The sequence below is a fragment of the Scleropages formosus genome, chromosome 17 (assembly GCF_900964775.1).
Source record: "Scleropages formosus chromosome 17, fSclFor1.1, whole genome shotgun sequence".
In the NCBI taxonomy this organism is placed as follows: Eukaryota; Metazoa; Chordata; class Actinopteri; order Osteoglossiformes; family Osteoglossidae; genus Scleropages; species Scleropages formosus.
The window spans coordinates 7,098,660-7,120,989 of record NC_041822.1 but is presented as its reverse complement, the minus strand read 5'-3'; the positions used below and the strand labels follow the sequence as shown (position 1 = coordinate 7,120,989).

General features: G+C 42.2%; 1 protein-coding gene across 6 annotated transcripts in view; it reads left to right on the top strand.

The window, feature by feature from the left end:
* Positions 1-21,167, top strand: part of slc4a4a (solute carrier family 4 member 4a) — a 65,261-nt gene extending 44,094 nt beyond the window's left edge. For 3 of the 6 annotated variants that reach the window (XM_029259323.1, XM_029259322.1, XM_029259320.1), the window contains 14 exons: positions 1,405-1,676; positions 5,278-5,348; positions 10,847-11,032; positions 12,018-12,131; positions 12,748-12,909; positions 13,819-13,997; positions 14,716-14,788; positions 15,459-15,527; positions 15,968-16,141; positions 17,057-17,218; positions 18,334-18,427; positions 19,471-19,509; positions 19,866-19,945; positions 21,095-21,167. In XM_029259323.1, coding sequence (XP_029115156.1) covers positions 1,405-1,676; positions 5,278-5,348; positions 10,847-11,032; positions 12,018-12,131; positions 12,748-12,909; positions 13,819-13,997; positions 14,716-14,788; positions 15,459-15,527; positions 15,968-16,141; positions 17,057-17,218; positions 18,334-18,427; positions 19,471-19,509; positions 19,866-19,909 — 1,639 coding nt within the window. In that variant the 3' untranslated portion in view covers positions 19,910-19,945; positions 21,095-21,167. The remainder of the gene's footprint in view (positions 1-1,404; positions 1,677-5,277; positions 5,349-10,846; positions 11,033-12,017; positions 12,132-12,747; positions 12,910-13,818; positions 13,998-14,715; positions 14,789-15,458; positions 15,528-15,967; positions 16,142-17,056; positions 17,219-18,333; positions 18,428-19,470; positions 19,510-19,865; positions 19,946-21,094) is intronic. The other 3 variants (XM_029259325.1, XM_029259324.1, XM_029259321.1) reach the window with 1 other exon arrangement.
* The last annotated feature ends 1,163 nt before the right edge of the window (positions 21,168-22,330 follow it).

Genomic DNA, 22,330 nt, shown 5'->3' with positions numbered 1-22,330 from the left:
CTTTAGACCGTTTGAGAGAGATTATGGCCAATTTTTCTAGATGGATTTGCTTTAGGTTGCTTAGATGATGCTCATGAAGTCCAGATTTCAAGCAGTGCCACAGGTTCGGAACGAAATTTAGATCAAACTTTGACTAGGCCACTGTAGGACATTAACCTTTTATTCTTGAACCATTCTAGTTTTGCTTTGGCCATGTGTTTGGGATCATTGTCCTGCTGAAAGGTGAACATTCTTCCACACTTTGGCCTTAGCTGCCTGAAACAGGTTCTCTTTCACCTTTTCCCAGTATTTTGCTCCATCCAATGTTCATTCTGTTTTAGCAAGATAATCAGTCCCTCGGATGAAATGCAGCCCCACAGCATGATCCTACCATACCAGGCTTCACTGGAGGGAGAGTATTTCTTTAGATATGGGCTGTGTTATGTTTGACTATGGGAAGGTGACAGAAAATAAGGGATTCAAAGCACTAAATGTGGATCGACCAAGTATTAATGTGTAGAATTTCAATACTTATGAAACAATTTTCAGTTTTTTCTTTATTTTTCTTTAAAATATTTTCTGGCATAAGAATGTCACCTGAAAATAATTTATTTTGAGTTTCAGTGATTTTATAAAAAATGTCATACAGAACAGAATTTCATTGTATTTCTGATGGAGTAAAATGAGAGGATCAGTCAAGGGTTTGTACAGAACCTAGTAAATGGAGGTACGTCTGCTTTCATAGATTGTGACTTACTGGTAAAAGGGACTTTGGAGTTTTAAAGCAGCCGAATTACACACTAACTTCTGGTCCCAGCTATGTTTGTAAGTTTAGGAGCCAGTTTATAGCAATCATTTAGTTCATATTTATATTGATCATTCAGATTTGCTTTTTGTAAGACTTGTCACAAATCCTAACGACTGTCTGGATCATAGTAGTCAGCCAGAGTTTTTGATGTTTGTGGAGCACCCCTATTATTTACATTTCCAGATGAGCATGTGGCTATTATGTTTGCACAAGTGCTCAAAGATTTGACTCCCAATACAACATAATCACCTCAAATTTCTTATCATAACAAGTATGGGGTGTATATCCCAGATATTTCCTATTATTTGTTCGGTATTCTTGCAAAATACAAGTCTCCCACTGAGGCTCTTGTGTGCCGCCCAGATTTACCAGCTCGTTCATGGGTCAGAGCCACAGGGGGTTCTGTTCTACCTCCACTTTTGCTCTAAAGTTCAAAAGCTTCACAGAACAGTCACACAACAGTTGATTTTGTTGTTTTCCTAGTTATTCTGTTAATGCTTCCTTAGCTTTAGTCATACTTTTTTTCTTGAACACATTATGAATATTAAATGAAAATATGAATAAAGGAAATTGCAACAACGTAATTAATGGAATGTTTTTCTTCACTTTTTCCCAAGGGATAATTCATTTGACTACTTGGAATTTCGACTGTGGATTGGTCTGTGGTCAGGTTTTTTCTGCCTTGTCTTGGTGGCAACTGACGCCAGCTTTCTGGTCCAGTATTTCACTCGATTTACAGAAGAAGGCTTCTCCTCACTCATCAGCTTCATATTCATCTATGATGCTTTTAAAAAAATGTTGAAGCTGGCCCACTATTACCCAATCAACTCTGATTATAAAATTGACTACGTAACCCAGTACGACTGTCTCTGTATGGCTCCCACAATAGGTAAGCTTCGTGTTACTGGTATCACTTATTGTAAAGTTTTGTGTGTAATAAATGTTTTCTGGTGAACAGTGAAAGCTTAAAAGTAACCACGTGTACACCATAACTACAAACAGAACCAGAAAAAAAGCACACCCATGCCATGCACTGTACTGTGATCAAGTTAAACCAACACAATTAATACTAGTTCAGGGAGACTGTGATTGCAGTATACATACAGCATATCACAGATTAAATACAGACATCAAGAAAAAAAACATTACACAGTAATTAAATATGTTTCGTTAAAAGTATTTTAGAGAAAAGGGACAGATTTTTGCAAATTGCAGTGCTGTGGTGGATCACGCAGGGCGAACATATCAAAAAGCACTTCACCTTAAATATTGACTGTTTGTCTTATTTACTACTGAGAATCCAATTAAACTGGCCATGAGTAAATGATTGATGCATTACATAAACATGTTTGTCAGCATCTGATAAATTTATGTTTACTGTCTAAAAAACATAATATTAGAAACATACCTCTATTAATCCGCTGGGTAGTTTATGTGCAAGTAAAAGATCTCGCTCGCTCACTCACTCACTCACTCACTCACTCATTCACTCACACACACACACTTTCCGAACCGCTTGTCCCATACGGGGTCACGGGGAACCGGAGCCTACCCGGCAACACAGGGCGCAAGGCCGGAGGGGGAGGGGACACACCCAGGACGGGACACCAGTCCGCCACAAGGCACCCCAAGCAGGACTCGAATCCCAGACCCACCAGAGAGCAGGACCCAGTCCAACCTACTGCGCCACCGCGCCCCCCAAGTAAAAGATCACTTTCTCTTAAAGATATAGCTGTAATTAATGAAAAAAAAATATTCTGACTGATACTGATCGGTCTGTGAAACTGCCCCTTTCTCCTCTCCTCTCCCCACAGTGCCAGTGGAGTTTCTGTTCTATCTCACTGTGGTGGCAAAGCAGAAAAGCAGCCCATTTTCTGCTCTGCAGCAAAGAAATGATAGAAAATAGGATGGTGCAGAATATACAATTAAAACTGAATAAATAAATGTGCAGCAGGTAGCACAGTGGACAGAGCTGCTGCCTTTAGGCTTGAAGGTCACAACTTTGAATACTGTACCACCTCTGGCTGTAAGCCCCTTGAGCAACGTACTTACCCTAAACTGTTCTAGAAAAACGTACCTAGGTGTCTAAATGGGTTGATAACTTGGAGCAAAGCTTCATCTGAGTGATTGAGTGTACATGAAGTGGGAAACATTTGCATCTTTTGAACATTTCGATGTTTGTAGTACGATGTACATGTGTATCCCAATTTTAAACATGCAATCTGTGTTACTGAATCATTCAGGTTAGTGTATTTTCTTTTCCTTTTTCAGTATTAGTTGGCTAAATAGTCAGTAAAAAATACAGTATCCCATTAATATATGATCTCTGATGTTCTGGAATATGTTGCCCAAGCAGTAATAACATGAACAACTGTTCAACACATTTTGCCCAGAATGCATTTAGAACAGGCACTTCTACACATATAGTAGCTCTCACTGCTGTCGTCAGGGACATTTCTACCAGTTGTCTTTGAACAGATAATTTGGTCTAGAAGTGTTGTGGAGCAGCACATGACCTGTCCTTGCGTGCACCACTTACACCACAGATTATCCCAAATCTGATCTGACAGTTTAGCAGGAGTGTGCAATACAAGGAAATGTGCCTCTCAGGCCCATTTGCGTCTCTGTGCTGAGAAAGAACTCATGTTTTGTGTAGTGCTTTCCACAGAGTCTTTATGTGTGTTACATAATGGCCATAATGCAATATTCAGAAATCTTAATATCATACTTCTGATCTGTAATTTTCTTTAAAAATAATCTATACAAAATGTAAATTAAATGTAGTAATAATTATATTTTCGTAATAATGTGCAATTATATATGGAATAGCTCAGGCTAGCTCAGGATCACAGAGGCTGGTGGAGATTTGGCGCCTTTTGCTCCACCTGGAGTGATTAATGAATAATGAATATACGGAATAATTATATATTAACGTATAATTTTGTATATAGTAACTAATTGATTATTTAGTCTGTAGACAAAATATATATTGTTATTACTATGATTATTACAATTTGAGATAGCTTTTTTATACAACTTGTTCTGTCAGTGTAATTATCAGCAGGTACAGTAAGACACAAAGGCATGTGAGCTACCTGAGTGAATCTCCTGTGGAACAGGGAATTAATGTAGTGGTTTGAATGCAGCACCAGGTGTTTGTGTGCCACACAAGGTGTCTTCTTCCTAGGTCGCTTTCCCTTCTGCCTTGGGGGGGCACATTGCACTGCCCCCTGCTCGCATGAGCGAAACTCACTTGTGTTTAATTCGAAAGACTGCACTGGGGGAAACAACAGATGTTTAGAAATTAGTTCCAGTTACAGTGCATAGCCAAAGGCTGCTGTGGCTGTAAGGCTCTTTAAAAATTAATCTGGAGGAGAACGCAAGTCCTGCTTGGTAGACAGGGCAGGCTGGGGCTTCATCATGTACACTGCGAAAGTGCTGGCAGTGCTGGGGAGCGGGGGTTCTTCCTTTTAATTACACTTGTCCATCTGGGATAGAGTATCTGAGATGAGACCTTCGTCCATAGTCTCAAGTGAACTGTGAGATGAGGGTGTAGGCAGCTATGAAATACCAGTTGTGTTTAGTTCAGCCTACTAACTATACAAATGCCATGACATTTTATGCCTCATTCCATAATGTGTCTATAAAAAGTGTCTTAAAAACACCTGTCAGATGCTCTAAATTAAGGTGAATGAAGTAGAATAAAAATAAGCTTACACTTGCAAAAGAATTTCATATGTCTTTACGAAATATACTGTTTTTGCCATTCTGAATTAATACTATTTCCACCTGTTGGGCAGATTTTATTCTTATTTTTAATCTTTTGTCATAAAGCAGTATTATATTTTATCTCTCGCACAAGATTAAGGTGGAGACTTAAGATTGTTGTTTATACAAAACATTTTTTATTTATTCATTTGGAATAGAAACATATCCATTTATCTTTATGTTTGAGATACTGTACAGGTTTGAGTTGTATGCCCACGGCTTTTCATTTTACATTATATATTTGTTTGTTAGGCACATAGTACATAATGCTGCACCCTCCTGACCTGATATGACAAAGATATAAAGCTGTGTTGTACTTTCCTTTTTTCATTTTTCTGAAGTATTTCTGTAATACTATTTACAGTGAAGTGTATGTGTGAAGTTCTTCAGAATTCTTTTGTGTCCCATGTGGTGGACCTTGAGTGGCCACTGTGTAACCTTGTGCATTGTGCTTCTGGGTTAAATTGCTGTCTTTTTGCATCTCTGAGATCTTTTGGTTTGTGGGAATAGTTCAGCTGACTGAATGAATAACTCTTTGTCCAGTTCTTTCCCGTCAAAGGCACTACAAATTGCCATTTCATATTTTCACCATCAGGTTATAAAGTCACTTATTAATAGTACAATAATGAACAAGAATAGGTTCCCTCATTGCCATTGAAGCCAGCAGAAATGCAATTTTCTGAATGACATTAAAGACTGACGACTGATTTTTCTTTTCACAGACAATATCTCAGGGCTCTACAGTGATACATTGGATGGTACATCAGCATGGATTATTAACGCCACCGATCTGGCAAGTATTTTTTGAACATATTGCAAATGGGCTACTGGTGGTGATCATTACACTCTGCTTAATAGCCACGTATCTACTTCTTAGTGATTGCTGTTTACCGTTGTGATGTACAAGTAGTTCTTGATATACGAAAAATGTGACTTACAACGACTCTCGCAAAGACTTCATTCTATAATTTTCCCAACATTTAGTCATAACATCTAAGGATGACTACTGTACCGTCTGCTGTATGATAACATTGGCTGATTGTGCTGCCATAAGGCACCTATATTTCTGACTAACTCTGTGTGTTTGTCAGCAGTTGCATTTTATTTAAGAAAAAAGTTTGTAATTCCCTCCTCCATGAACCGCTACCTTACCGTGGTGGAGGGATTTGAGTGCCTGAATGAGTCCAGGAGCTATGTTGTCTGGGGCTATATGCCCCTGGTAGGGTCTCCCATGGCAGACAGGTCCTGGATGACAGACGAGACAAAGCGCGGTTCAAAAACCCCTTATGAAGGAAAAATCAAGGCTTTCGTTTACCCCGCCCGGTATGGGGTCACCGGGGCCCCACCCTGGAGCCAGGCCTGGGGGGGGGGCTCGCATGCGAGCGCCTGGTGGCCAGGTCTATGCCCACGGGGCCTGGCCGGGCTCAGCCCGAAGCCATGACGTGGAGCCGCTCTTCGGTGGGCTCACCACCTGCCGGAGAAACCGTAAGGGGCCGGTGCATTGTGATTTGGGCGGTGGTCGGGGCCGAGTGCCCGGCCGACCCAAACCTCGGGCGCCAACTCTGGTTTTTGGTACTTGGAATGTCACCTCACTGGCGGGAAAGGAGCCTGAGCTGGTGCGGGAAGTTGAGAGATACCGTCTAGATATAGTCGGGCTCACTTCCACTCACAGCTTGGGTTCTAGAACCACTCTCCTCGATCGAGGGTGGACTCTCCACTATTCTGGCGTTGCCCAAGGTGAGAGGCGGCGGGCTGGTGTGGGCTTATTAATAGCCCCCCAGTTCAGCCGCTATGTGTTGGAGTCTACCCTGGTGAATGAGAGGGTCGTCTCCCTGCGCCTTCGGGTCAGGGAACGGTCTCTCACTGTCGTTTGTGCTTATGCGCCTAGCGGCAGTGTAGAGTACTTGGCCTTTTTAGAGTCCCTGGGGGGCGTGCTGGAAAGTGCTCCCACTGGGGACTCTGTCGTTCTACTGGGGGACTTTAACGCCCATGTGGGCAGCGACAGTGATACCTGGAGAGGCGTGATTGGGAGGAATGGCCTCCCTGATCTGAACCCGAGCGGTGAGTTGTTATTGGATTTCTGTGCTAGTCGCGGTTTATCCATAACGAACACCATGTTCATGCATAAGGGTGTCCACCAGTGCACTTGGCACCAGGACACCCTAGGTCGGAGGTCGATGATTGACTTTGTAGTCGTTCCTTCTGACCTTCGGCCATATGTCTTGGACACTCGGGTGAAGAGAGGGGCTGAGCTGTCAACTGATCACCACCTGGTGGTGAGTTGGATTCGATGGCGGGCGAAAAAGCTGGACAGACCTGGCAGGCCCAAATGCATAGTGAGGGTCTGTTGGGAACGTTTGGCGGAGGCCCCTGTCAGAGAGGTCTTCAACTCCCACCTCCGACAGAGCTTCAACCAGGTCCCGAGGGAGGTGGGGGACATTGAGTCTGAATGGACTATGTTCCGCGCCTCCATTGTCGGGGCGGCGGTTCGGAGCTGCGGCCATAAGGTCTCCGGCGCCTGTCGCGGCGGCAATCCCCGAACACGGTGGCGGACACCGGAAGTAAGGGATGCCGTCAAGCTGAAGAAGGAGTTCTATCGGGCCTGGCTGGCTCATGGGACTCCTGAAGCAGCTGACAGGTACCGACGGGCCAAACGGAGCGCGGCTCTGGCAGTCGCCGCGGCAAAAACTCGGGCTTGGGAGGAGTTCGGTGAGGCCATGGAGGAAGACTTTCGGTCGGCCTCAAAGAGATTCTGGCAAACCGTCCGGCGACTCAGAGGGGGGAAGCGGTGTTCCACGAACACTGTTTACAGTGGAAGTGGTGCGCTGCTGACCTCAGCTGAGGATGTTCTCGGGCGGTGGAAGGAGTACTTTGAGGATCTCCTCAATCCCTCCGACACGCCTTCCGTAGAGGAAGCTGAGGCTGGGGACTCGGAGGGGGACTCGTCCATTACCCTGGCTGAAGTTGCTGAGGTAGTCAAAAAACTCCTCTGTGGCAAGGCTCCGGGGCTGGATGAGATCCGCCCCGAGTTTCTCAAGTCTCTGGATGTTGTGGGGCTGTCTTGGCTGACACGCCTCTGCAGCATCGCGTGGAGTTCGGGAACGGTGCCTCTGGACTGGCAGACCGGGGTGGTGGTCCCTCTTTTTAAGAAGGGGGGCCGGAGATTGTGTTCCAACTACAGGGGGATCACACTCTTTAGCCTCCCTGGGAAAGTCTATGCCAGGGTACTGGAAAGGAGAATCCGACTGATAGTCGAACCTCGGATTCAGGAGGAGCAATGCGGTTTTCGCCCTGGCCGTGGAACACTGGACCAGCTCTATACCCTCACTAGGGTGCTGGAGGGTTCGTGGGAGTTTGCCCAACCAGTCCATATGTGTTTTGTGGACCTGGAGAAGGCATTCGACCGTGTCCCTCGTGGCATCCTGTGGGGGGTACTTCGGGATTATGGGGTTCGGGGCTCGTTGCTACGGGCTGTTCGTTCCCTGTATGACCGGAGCAGGAGCTTGGTTCGCATTGCCGGCAGTAAGTCAGACCTGTTCCCGGTGCATGTTGGACTCCGCCAGGGCTGCCCTTTGTCACCGATTCTGTTCATTATCTTTATGGACAGAATTTCTAGGTGCAGTCAGGGAACGGAGGGTGTCTGTTTTGGTGGCCGCGAGATCTCGTCTCTGCTTTTTGCGGACGATGTGGTCCTGTTGGCTTCATCAGGTCAAGACTTGCAGCGTGCACTGGGGAGGTTTGCAGCCGAGTGCGAAGCGGCGGGGATGAGAATCAGCACCTCCAAATCCGAGGCCATGGTTCTCAGTCGGAAAAAGGTGGATTGCCCCCTCCGGGTTAGGGGGGAGTTGCTCCCTCAAGTGGAGGAGTTTAAGTATCTCGGGGTCTTGTTCACGAGTGAGGGAAAAATGGAGCGGCAGGTTGACAGACGGATCGGTGCGGCGTCCGCAGTAATGCGGTCATTGTACCGGTTTGTTGTGGTGAAGAAGGAGCTGAGTCGTAAGGCGAAGCTCTCAATTTACCGGTCGATCTACGTTCCTACCCTCACCTATGGTCATGAACTCTGGATCATGACCGAAAGAATGAGATCGCGGATACAAGCGGCAGAAATGAGTTTCCTCCGCAGAGTGGCTGGGCGCACCCTTAGGGATAGGGTGAGGAGCTCAGTCACCCGGGAGGAGCTCGGAGTAGAGCCGCTGCTCCTTCGCATCGAGAGGAGCCAGTTGAGGTGGCTCGGGCATCTGTTCCGGATGCCTCCTGGACGCCTCCCTGGGGAGGTGTTCCGGGCTTGTCCCACTGGGAGGAGGCCTCGGGGCAGACCCAGGACACGTTGGAGAGACTATGTCTCCCGGCTGGCCTGGGAACGCCTTGGGGTTCCCCCAGAGGAACTGGAGGAGGTGTGCGGGGAGAGGGAAGTCTGGAGGACTCTGCTCGGACTGCTGCCCCCGCGACCCGGCCCCGGATAGAAGTGGAGGAAGATGGATGGAAGTTTGTAATTCCACTGAAGTCACTTATTTACAGTGGTTAGCAAGCAAAAACATGAGTGCAGAAAACAAAAAACAAAAGAAAACAGATTTAAAAATGAAAATTAGAATAATAGTGTACTTTGAACACCATATTGCATTTATGTCATTATTCTATATTGCTAACATTTTAACATGGATAATGTGTAAAATCAAGGTTTCATAAGTTTAAGGTTCAGAAAATCTATAGTTGGTCCTTTGCTTACTTTCCTGAGACCAAGAGTTGGATTGTTAGTTCAAAAGTTTCCAAGTAACATGGAGTGGGCATGGGGCTCCTCATAATTTCTATATGCAGGTACTCACGTAATATATGCTGGAATAAATGGTGTTTGAGTAAATTGCTCTTATATGACTATTGTGTGTCTATCTGCATCTCTCTGCTGGTGAAATGCACTTTTTTCCCTCTGAGTTTTATTTTCCTTTGGAAAGAAGTGTCAGCAGCTCTGTTAGATGGGAAGCAACAGTGGGGTTTTTCAGACAGAAAGAGAGCAGCACAGCAGACTGTCTCTCTCTCTCTGTCTGTCTCACTTTCTCCCAGCACTTTCCTTCAGGGAGCCACGGAGACTCATGCAGTCACTCACTTGGACATTTTGAGTCCCCTGGCAGAGGTATTTATAACACATTATCAATCATAAAACATAACAAAGAGCCATGCCCAAAGCAAGAGCAAGGTTTTTGTGCTCATCTGCGGCCCTGCGATCCTTTTTTTTTTATCCTATATGTCACACAAAATTCAGTAATACCAAATACAAGTGTAATATTAAGAAATGATATCATAATTATTTTAGTTTTATTATTGTTATTATTAGTATTATTATTTAGAAATTTAAAAGACATGGTAAGTTGTATATTATTCACCTTGAAGTCGAGACAACTGTACATCACCTCAGAGCCGGAGGTATTACATTGAGATGGAGGCTCAAAATGGGTAGATGTAGAAGCCATAGGATCATCTACAGCTTGTTCGACAGCTGTTTTCTTCTCCGGTCTTTTGAAATTCAGCACATTATCTTTTACGATCGCATCTTCAGCCTGCGATTTGAATTGTTATGCTGGCTCTCTTTCTGAAAAATTAAATACACAATACTTCTGAAAAAGGTCTAACGGCAAAGTGCTGTACTGGAAAGTTCATAAGTCATGGGGGCCACTGTTTTTGTGTACAGGAGTATTTCTATTTATTCATTTTGGGCTACTGAGAGCCTTGCAGTTTTTTAAAGGGCAGAGCAAAATTAAAGGGTTTAGGACATGAAGATTCCGTTAAAGTATGACTTGCAAAATAAATTTGCATATTCTGATCACATTTTGTGGACTGGATTTGTACTCTGGTAACTTGGTATGGAAATGTCTCCTGCTATATGCAGCCTAGTATAATATCACTGTACAACAAAGCACTAACAATCCAACTGTGTTCTCTGCTGAAAATTAAGCATTCCTTGTAGGACAGGGTCACCATAACAATCGTTCTTTTCTCAGATCTTTTCTCAGTACTTTGTATGTTTATCTGTGCTTCAGTAATTCTGATATTGGCTTGGTGGTGAAATGGACTGAATGGTTATATTTGGAATATCAGATTCATTGTATTCAGGACAATGCCTGCTCATTAAACTTGGCACATTAACTCCATTATGAATTTTTACTCCAGTAGTAATTTTGTACAACACAATTTTTGCATATTATGTTTTGTTTTTGTTACATTGTGTTGTTTTAGCCATTTTTTAGCATATAATTCCTTTTAAAGCCCCATTCATATGTATGTGTATAATACTTTCAGCCGTTAAATGCTACATGGTCATCACTGACAAAGAAAGAGTGTCTGAAGTATGGAGGAGAGCTGGTGGGCAAGGCTTGCAAGTTCATCCCAGACATTGCCCTGATGTCCTTCATTTTGTTCTTTGGCACATATACGTGTTCCATGTGTCTCAAGAAGTTCAAGACGAGTCCCTTCTTCCCCACCACAGTGAGTCTGACTCCCGTTTTCCTTACTTGTGTGTTTTTGAAAAATACAAGACATTTGCAGTTGCTCTGCTAATAGCTCAGTCTGTTAAAAGGCTTCTGTTGAATGCAGTCTGGGGACAGATGAGAAGTTTTGACTTGTGTTCTATTGCAGCTCTATTGAGGAGACAGGTGCCTGTGAGTGTTTGCTAGTGGTCAGGGTTAGGGTTAAACAACCACAAACGCACATGGACAACCACAGATGTCTAACACATGCAACAAATATAATAACCATGTTGATACAGCACATAAATATTCTGTAGTGATATGACAGCCTGTAGGAATAAGTATCAGTTTAGTGGTTGATAAACCTTATTTCATTCGCTTGTATACGAATAGAAATGAATTTTATCTAGCTAATATTAAGTTATTAGTTAGCATTTCATTACACATAATATATATGAGAACTTGGGGTGCGGTGGCGCAGTGGGTTGGACCACAGTCCTGCTTTTCGGTGGGTCTAGGGTTCGAGTCCCGCTTGGGGTGCCTTGCGACGGACTGGCGTCCCGTCCTGGGTGTGTCCCCTCCCCCTCTGGCCTTATGCCCTGTGTTGCTGGGTAGGCTCCGGTTCCCCGCGACCCCGTATGGGACAAGCGGTTCTGAAAATGTGTGTGTATGAGAACTTGTTGAATCACACACACACACACACACACACACACACACACATTTTCAGAACCGCTTGTCCCATACGGGGTCACGGGGAACCGGAGCCTACCCGGCAACACAGGGCGTAAGGCCAGAGGGGGAGGGGACACACCCAGGACGGGACGCCAGTCCGTCGCAAGGCACCCCAAGCGGGACTCGAACCCCAGACCCACCGGACAGCAGGACTGCGGCCCAACCCACTGCGCCACCGCACCCCCTCTTGTTGAATCATCTTTTTACAATTAATGCTGAACTTTAACATTTTTACACTTGTTTGCCTTGCATTTGTTGTCGTGTTTTTCCAGGTAAGGAAGCTCATAAGTGATTTTGCCATAATCTTGGCCATTTTAATTTTCTGTGGTGTTGATGCATTGGTTGGAGTGGACACTCCAAAGCTTATCGTGCCAAGTGAATTCAAGGTAATTATTTTTTTATACAAATTTATTTCTGTTAGTCGTTTTGTTTTATGAGTAGCACAGCAGGTGTTGCAGCTGGACATAAGTTCCATTCCCACTCAGACTCTGAGCAGACTGCATATTCTCCCTGTGTTTGCTTGGTTTTATCTGAAAGCTATAATTCACACTATGCTGAAGGAAGCATGAAAGTTTCCTCCTGATGCCCCCATTTCCTCCCGCAGACAAAAGATGTACTTGCTCTTAGTGTTTGAGTACATGTGTGTTACATCACTCTGCTACAAAAGTAGGTGAATGAATGTAGGGAGTTTAGTGTAGTGTACCTATCCTTGTAAGGTGTCACCAAAAAACCAGTTAATCATTGTAAGCTGCACATGCAAATGTCATAAAATGCACTCCATGCTGTCATGTAAAACTGCAGTTTTTTTTTTTTTTTGATTTTTGTTACAGTAAATATTCATATTCAGCTTGAACTCGTTGCAAGATCGTGGAGCTTTCCGTGTAAAAATGTATTGCTCGATGTATCATGCATTACTGTAATGTCTAACCTCTCAGTTGATCTTTGGCGTTTGTGATGCCATAATTTGATGACTGGATTTTGGAAATTATTCTCTTTTTATAGCCAACAAGCCCCAACCGTGGCTGGTTTGTGCCCCCGTTCGGGGGAAACCCTTGGTGGGTGTACCTTGCATCAGCACTCCCTGCGCTGCTTGTCACCATCTTGCTTTTCATGGATCAGCAGATCACGGCCGTCATTGTCAACAGGAAGGAGCACAAACTCAAGGTGGGTCACTAAGACAAAACGCAGCCCTGCTTCTTTGCTTTCCATGGCGCTGCACATCAAAATATTATCCCTCGTCGAAACGTGACGTTTATATGTGCATTCGGAATACTAATCTTTAGGCTAGAAACATTTTTTGCCAGATATGCCATTTAATAATAAACTTACGATTGAATATGTACATGCATATATTAATTCATGAAACAACATTATTTAAATAGTTATAACCCTTAAAGCAGTTCTACCAAAACATTGAATAAACTGATCTAAATATACTAAAGGTGTGTTGCACTGCAAAATTAATGGCTGAATTTCTTTTGTTTGAAAAACCCTTTCTTATTGCTGCAGACAATTTTGAAGGGATCTCGTCATATTGAAAGTCATACCGAGAGTTGCATTTTCATAATGTGAAATGCAGAGGAAAAGACTGAAAAGCTTTTTGAGTGTTGCTAGGACTCATCTGTGGGGTCCCTTCAAAGCATTGGTAAAACCTCTGGGAGTATTTTCTTTTCTCTTGGGATTCAGCAACAGGTCCAAATCTCCTCCACAACATCAAGGGTGAATTGGCAGAACAGCACAATACAGGGATTGTTAACGGAGACAAAATGTGCTTTTCAGCATTGACTTTGGCCAGAAGTGTCGGAATCCTCCCTTAACGTTCTACTGATGGGTGTTTTTTGTTCAGCTGAATTTCCAATGCAAGTCTTTCTTTTGTTCTGTAAATAGAGATGCAGTTGTTTCCTTTGGGAATTCAGCATTTTTGCTGAAAATGCTTGGAGCAGTATGTTGCTTTTGGGTGTGCCAGTAGATTGTAAGTCTTCCAAGAAGAACATGTAACATAATGGCATTTCACAGTAGATTCTCATGTTACAGCAAGTTCCTCAGTGTCACATTTTTCTCTCTCCTCCACAGAAAGGTGCTGGATACCACCTTGATCTGTTTTGGGTTGCTGTTTTAATAGTGGTGTGTTCCTTCATGGGATTGCCATGGTACGTAGCAGCCACAGTTATCTCCATTGCCCATATTGACAGCTTGAAGATGGAGACGGAAACGTCAGCCCCTGGAGAGCAGCCCAAATTTCTGGGAGTGAGGTATGCCATTTGCAAAGCCCACTCACTACTGTTACTGTGCATGTACAGTAGGCCCATTGTTCCGCATGTACATGTATGGCATATTGCTCTTCTTCCTCCACACTCAATTCATTAGGGGAGACAATCCAGTTTATTGCATGCAAATTAAATGAAAATAAAGACGTCTTTAGTACACTTTTGTAAACCGCTCTTAATAGTACTCTCTTGGATGTTTTAAACAGCTGTTAACTTCAGGTTTTATTTACTTTTCCATGGTACAGATGGATGACATTTGACCAGCAGCTGTGGAGAAATTCCAAATACCAGCCTGTTTGTGTTAAGAACATTGCTTATTTCAGTCGCCTTAGGGGGCACCTAAAGCTGCAGCTGTTAGCTGAACAAATACCAGCGGTTTAGCTGGAGACCTCAGTCTCACAGCAATATTGAAGGATTATATAATTAACATTGGGTTACACAATCTGCACTAAGTTGACAAGTAGACAAATTAGGATATTAACAGCACTGATTGGATTTACATGTGTTATACTTTGTGTCGTAGTATAACATTATATTTTATCTTCAGCACAGGGCAATTTAATTTTTACAAGATACAATTTATTTCTCACTTTAAAAATATAAACGCAGGCATAGTACACAGTATTGGTCTCCTGTTTCGTTTTGCTTTCAGTGGTAGTCATAGAAAATGGGATGCTTTAACTAAAGCTTTGCATTTTTACAGGGAGCAGAGGATGACTGGTGTCTTTGTGTTTATTCTGACTGGACTGTCCGTCTTCATGTCTCCTGTCCTGAAGGTACTAGTCATATTCACCAGTTGTTGGGTTTTCGTAAAAATTCACAGGAAAATCATGACATCGAGTCACATACTGGAAGTTGGAAAGTTCAAATTACAGTACATTCATTTGGAATTAATCAAAGTTTATGTGTTAGTTGTGTAAATAATTTAATGTGTGTGTTTCAAAGCTTGATTGATATGAAACAGGTCTATAATATACAGTATGTTTTTCATTGTTGCTTACAACATCAGCTTAGAAAGGTATGATTTAGTGGGTGCTTGAAACTGCTTTGATTTCTGTGCAATTTCTGCCTCCTTGTGGACAGACCGTGCAGAGTAAACTGAGCAGTGCTTTGGGGGGGGTTCACAAAGCACACTTTCATTTTTGTATTTCCTGGCCTCCCTCTGGCTAGTACATTATTGATTTCAAGTGTATCAAAGAGGGTGAAAGACATGCATTTTGAATATGTTGATGTGATGTTATTCATGCCATATGTTGAACTGCTGGTGGAAGCTACTTGTCAGCCACTGGTATTTTTCCTTGGCCCTGTGCTTGTCCTTCCACTTTGTCCGTACATGTGTGCAAGGTCTCTACAGGTTATATTTTCCATTTACAATGTTGGCTCCTCAAATTGTCAGCTAAATTTAGTCGTGTTGCAATGAAATTTCCTTTTTGTGCTTTTTCACAGTTCATTCCCATGCCTGTATTGTATGGAGTCTTCCTCTACATGGGTGTGGCTTCCCTCAATGGCGTACAGGTGAGATGCTGGCAAAATATAATATTATCACTATGCACTTTGTAAAAAACACACACACAAAGTACAACATACACAAACACACACAGGGTCTTAAACCTCTTGTCCTGAGCGGGGTTGTGCTGAACCGGAGCCTAACCCGGCAACACCGGGCGCAAGGCTGGAGGGGGAGGGAACACACCCAGAACAGGGCAAAGTAAAAGTAGTATACAAAGTCCACATGAAACACACCGTGTATACTTGCAGTTTTGAGAAGCCAAATGTTCCACAGAAAATTGAATGCATTTCTCTCCTGAAACTATACCTCAGACTCCCCAACAGAACAAAATCAGGATGCGATGGGATACATTTCTGATGTCATGGATCACCCTAACATGGAGCACAGTGTTTTGAAGGGTTGTCTCGTTTCATTTAGTTCGCTAAACCTCTGTCTGTGCCTATAGTTCATGGATCGCCTCAAGTTGTTCCTCATGCCAGCAAAACACCAGCCTGACCTGATCTACCTGCGACACGTTCCCCTGCGCAAGGTCCATCTCTTCACGTTCGTCCAGGTGCTCTGTCTGGCTCTGCTCTGGATCCTCAAGTCCACGGTGGCCGCCATCATTTTCCCCGTCATGGTAAGGTGCTACCTTGGCTTAGCTGGCCAGCACTTTCCAACGTCACAGGTTATTTCTCTGAAATCCAGCGTAGAGTGCTTGAGAAATTTGAAAGAAAGGTGAGCTGCCCAACTGTAAAAGTAAGATGATTGTAAATTTCTCTGCTTTTCTAATGTAGGCCAAACTCGTGTTGTGTGTCACTAAAAGTTCTGTTGCAGTTCTGCGGTGGATTTTCACATTTATTTCTATACTTGCATCTATTGTTTCACCTGAACTTGATCAGCATCCTCACTGGTACTTTCTGATGAGGTTGTCATCGGGTGCACTTTGGGTGATCTGAAGTATCAATCAATCAATCAAAGGTTTATTTATCCAATGCACAACAATACAGCGTACAGCAGTAGTTGCTGGCAATGAAATGTCTTTTTCCGCAAGCTAGTGGAGGGTGGGGATACAAAAGGTAACAACATACATTAAGATTATTAGAAGTTAAAAATATAAACTTCCTGTTTCAAATAAGTTAAAAATAACAGCACGATAGGAATTGGGTAACACTGATAAAATATTAAGTGAAACTATGTAACGAAAACCAGATAAGTTATTGAATTTGGATGCTGCTTGACTGTTCAGGAGTCTAACAGCCTGGAGGTAGAAGCTGTCCTGCAGTCTGTTTGATTTTGATTGGATACAGTGGAAACGTTTGCCGAATGGCAGGAGAGAAAATAGTGTATGACCAGGATGACTGGGGTCCTAGAGGATAGCCCTTGCCCAGTAAAGTAAAGCCACAACTCTCCTTGGATTACGAACTGGAGGTTTTCCAATTAGCTGTGGAGCTGTCATGTCCATGTCATGTTGAAAACAGGCTTGTTCATACAGTATTTTAAAATGCAGGGAATTGGCGATCCCATCAATATCCTGCGCTGTTCTTGCTCTCAGATCTTGGCGTTGGTGGCTGTGAGGAAGGCAATGGACTATGTTTTCTCCCAGCATGACCTCAGCTTCTTGGATGATGTTATTCCCGAGAAAGACAAGAAGAAAAAAGAGGATGAGAAAAAGAAGAAGAAGAAAAAGGGCAGCATTGACAGTGATGCAGATGATGTGAGTTTCACTATTTCACTTATTTGCAGTTTCAGTTTTTTCTATATTTTCAATCCTCTGCAAAGGGTTGACTACACAGTGGCAGATAAACCTTTTCTCAAGGTGGCTGGAAGTTAATAACGAGAGTATTAAAAATGTCCTGTTTCACACAGTATTGGATACTGAGATGTTACAGATTTACACATATCTCATTTTGAATTCTCCACGTATGTACTCTACTTTTGTAAAACCAAGTGGAATTGTACAAATCCCAGAAACCTCATTGTTCCAGTTCTACAGCACATTCAGAAATTTTGGGCATATAAACTTGCATATAGAATTCACTTTATCTGTGTGCATGTGTGTTTCTAATGAAAATAAAAATGTAATTTCAGTGGTTTAGAACCTCATAAGCCCCGAGCTCAGTGAGTACAAAAGCAGAAGCAGACAGAATGCCATTTCGATGCTGACAAGCTGATGTGTGTGGATTATAAAATTAACTGCTTTCACATGCTTTGGTGTCCTCAAGTGCCACTAAAATGATTGAAGAGTGTGAAGTTCAACGATGTCAGCAGAGCACAGCTGTTATTTTCATTAATGCTGGTGCAGTGAGTAGTGCTATTGTCTCACAGCACCTGGGTGGTGTGATATGACATGGGTTTCGTCTCTGCTCAGTCTGTGTGGAGTTATGTTCTCGCTGTCATTGCGTCCGTTTCCTCCCACAGTCCAAAGACCTATGTTTCAAGTGAATTGGACCCTCTAAATTGCCCATAGTGTGTGTGTGTGTGTGTGTGTGTGTGTGTGTGTGTGTGGTGCTCTGATGCATAGAAGGGTCAGTCACTGTAAGTAGAATCTCACGTCACCTTGGGTGAAACGGTTTATGCTAAGTACTACATAGTGCTCGTTGTAAGTTGCTTTGCAGAAAAGCATGAGCTAAATTAATAATGTAGGCGTATTGCATTCCAGCACCGAAATGACTGAACTTAATAAAAGAATGAGCAATTTCCTATTGCCACCCTGTCCTTGCTGTCGTCATTGGACTGGCCAAGCACAGTATACTGTACGTGAAGCTTGACTGGATCACCAGTGGCCTCCCTATGTGCACCTCTAAGCCTCTCTGCCAATTTCCTCCACAGTCTGACTATCCCTACAATGAGAATGTCCCCAGCATTAAAATCCCAATGGATATGATGGAACAGGAGCCCTTCTTAGGTGATAAGACTGCTGACAGTGAGTAGAAGGCACTCATAGCCAACCGTTTGTGGGCTGCAGCTGGGAAGGAGGCTCTTTCCTCGTCTTTATTTGTTCCGAGATTCTGACATAATTGTTTGTCACGTCGCTTTCGCCCTGTCTTTGCATGCCACAGTCTATTCTCCAGCTGCACCATTGACCGAATCTTCTTAGCTGTTACTCTTCCGCACATTCTTCATCCCTAACATTTCTTTCTTGAGCCAGTTTTCATTTTTGCATTTGACATGTCTTAACTTTGTTTCACGTGCCTGCTTCTAGAAAATGTGGCTCTGTACTCTGTGGTTTTTCAGCATTGCCAGGAAATGATCATTCGTTCTTTATTGCTATGCCTATTAATTGTTATAATACAGAAGGAATTATTATACATATACAAACACACACACACACATTTTCAGAACCGCTTGTCCCATAGGGGGTCACGGGGAACCGGAGCCTACCCGGTAACACAGGGCGTAAGGCCAGAGGGGGAGGGGACATACCCAGGACGGGACGCCAGTCTGTCGCAAGGCACCCCAAGCGGGACTCGAACCCCAGACCCACCGGAGAGCAGGACTGTGGTCCAACCCACTGCGCCACCGCACCCCACATATACGAACATCTATACAGAAATACACACACACACGTAGACTGTACTCAAGAATTATGTTACGTTGCTTTGCAGAAAAGTGTATTCTAAATTAATAAATTAAATGGAAATATATGAGTGAGTGTGTGTGTGTGTGTATACGTGTACATATATACAGTGCATAACCTTGTGCAGTGTGTTCTGCACATCAGTTCAGAAGTTTTATAGTCTGGCATTATTGAAATATGTTGGAAAATCATTGCACAGTGTTGATGTTGGTGCCTTTACTAACAAAAATGCTTTGCTCACTAAAAAAGATCCAAAAAATCACCCATGAATGAAGTTTTACTTTACTCATTTTTATACATCAAAAATGTTTGTTCTGTGATTGATCAGCACAGAATAATATTGCATATCTTTTTCTTGAAATCTGCATTGACCAACAACAATGGAATAGCAAATTATTTTGGTCAGCTCTACAGCTACAGCACATTTGGTAATATTCCTGTTTTTATAATTCTGGTGTTATGTGTTAATAACAATGTATTTCGATTTTACTGTCACAAAGGACTATATTTTATCTTTTTTAAACTCATGGGGAAGATTCAATTGTGCCACAATAAGCCCAGAATTTTCACTTTTGTATAGAAAGCGTAAGTCTGAATATTTAATAATTTTTTTTTTTAAAAGCATTGCTATTTCCACTGTCATGAAAATGTCCGTTAAATGTTCTTATCTAAAATGAGTTGAAACGGTGAATGTGAATTATTTTTCACAGGGAGCCCTGATGCATGCCAAAGGAAAAGCTCGAGTCCGTCAAATAACCACAACTAGCGTGTTTATTTGTTCCAGGAGAGAAGTCCCCATCTTTCTCTGAACGACACACATCATGCTGAACGGCTGCACTATTTCCAGGCCAACTGTATGTCAAGGTATCAACCTAACTGCACTGATGAGCCGCATGCTTCAACCATTAAACAAACAGTAAAAACTTACAAATGCCCCAAAGCCAGTACAATTTTTATTTTTAAAGAATTTTTAAAGCCCTTTATATACCTTACTTCACAAACTTCACAGTGTATAAAAAAATGACAAACAGTGAAAAGAACAACCAAAGAATATAAATGGAGGTATTTACTTGAGACTTACATGTCTGCAGCTATGTCTCTTTCTCTTAATGTAATACATAAATTGTACTTTTGCTGAGATGTATGTCACTTTGGAGAAAAGCGTCTGCTAAATGAATAAATGTAAATGTAAATATTATTATTAGTTTAAGTATTTTTAATTAAGTACACTATTGTGCTTTCAGAAGTTAATTAGTCCATTAATAGGCACAGCGTAGTTTTTGACATTGCATGTATAAAATGTGTAGCTATTGTTCTGTAAATTAGAATGAGAACATGCTTCCTAGTTGGGGGTCACCTTCTAATGATTACCTTTGACACTAGTCCACTTTGCATTTATAGAGCGGAGCACATATGGAAAAAGCCACTTACAGGAATCTAAACCGAATGATTACGGTAAAATGCAAGAGATAGCTATCGAGGAAAATGACATTTTAAACACATTTTTTTAAATTACACTCAATGCATTTGTAAGTACTCGTACAGCACACCTTTCACATTGTTACATTTCAACATTGAGTTTGCACTTTGAGTACAGCTTTGTGTGTGTACAAGTGCATCGGGAAGAATAATTAGTAAAGAATAGAAATTGGTATTTTACTCTCTCTCTCTCTCTCTCTCTCTCTCTCTCTCACACACACACACACACACACACACACACACACACACACACACACACACACACACAAACAGGGAGAACATGGAAACTCCACACAGATTAAACAGACTAAACAAAGACTGAACATTGCACAACTGACAGCTCGGGTGCTGAGGCATCTCAACCCGTAACTCCTTCCCAAGGATTTTTTTTCCTCTCAGCATCTTTATGTGAAGTAGTCTGTTGAAATAAAATTAAAAATGAGTTGATGAAAGAAGGAACTAAAAAATCTCAATGAACTGTGCTAATGGAGTCCACAAATTGATTGTTAACATGTTTCCTTTCTCTTTTTTTAGTCCTGAAAGAAATCCATTAAAATCTGTGCCTCAGATTAGAATAGACCTCGAACCAGAAGACAACGGGTTCTTTTGGAGAAGTCACCGCTCTGAGACGTCTCTTTGACCTGCAGCGTCCATTCTTCTCCAGCACAATATGCCAATCATTGCTCAAACCACACTTCTTCCTTTTTCTGTGTTCTGCTTGTGTCTCTCCTTAAAATCTGTTTCCGATCTCTTTCACTGTCTGACACGTATGTGAAGCAACGCTTGTTTTATCACAAGAGCTATGTCCCTCTTCTCTTCCACTTGCTGGAGTGAACATCAGAACATCAGTAGAGCATCAGTGGGCTGCACATCTGCACTGGAAACTGCTGCTTTCCTGCACCGAGTACAAATACAACCTGAAAGCCTTTGTTTTGTCTTTCAATCCCTTTGTGTAGCTGTGCACTTGCACTGCTCTCGCAATGAAAATTCCTTACTATGCAAACTCTACAAGAGCAAACACCTCTTGAGCAACAGTAAGTGGCTCTTCGTGAACATGCATGGTAACATACTTTATGGCCCACAAGGATTTCTTTATTCCTCTTGTTCTTGAATTTTTCCCCTTGTTTCATATACTGTCATTTGTAACATTTTTCCTGTAGCAGGAAAATAATCTTTTGATCAATTTTGTAGCTCTACCTCTTATTTCTAGATGCTAGGCATTCTTTAAAAAGATTTGTGTTGATTTTGAGGCACAGCATGGAACTTTAGTATTGTTAATACTGGTAATGTCATTTCGAAATACTTCTGGAACAAGAGTAATTAATAATTAATTGAAAATATATATGTTTGAGAGATAATGTGATTATGCTTGTTTATTAACTTTATAATTACATATATGGCCACGTGATTTCTGACTTTCTTACTTTCTTACTTTTAATCACGTTTTGACTACAATACAATGTTAGTATTATCTTTTTCAAAAAAGTATTGGTGTTTTGTTGTATGTTCAAGAATGAGTCTTCAGTATTTGGTTGATTTACAGCTACGCAAAGAGAGCAAAAAATAACTGCCATCCATTTTTTTTTGATCATTTCAGATATTCTGAAATAAAAGTTCATGACATAAATACAAGATAAATATTTGTTGAGAAATGATGTTTTGTCAAAATCAGATAGATTAATTTTTCATCTTAGATTACTGTGTGCACACACACACACACTTTTTCAAGCAGAACATAAACAGTTGAACTGCTTTTCCTGTACAAAAAGA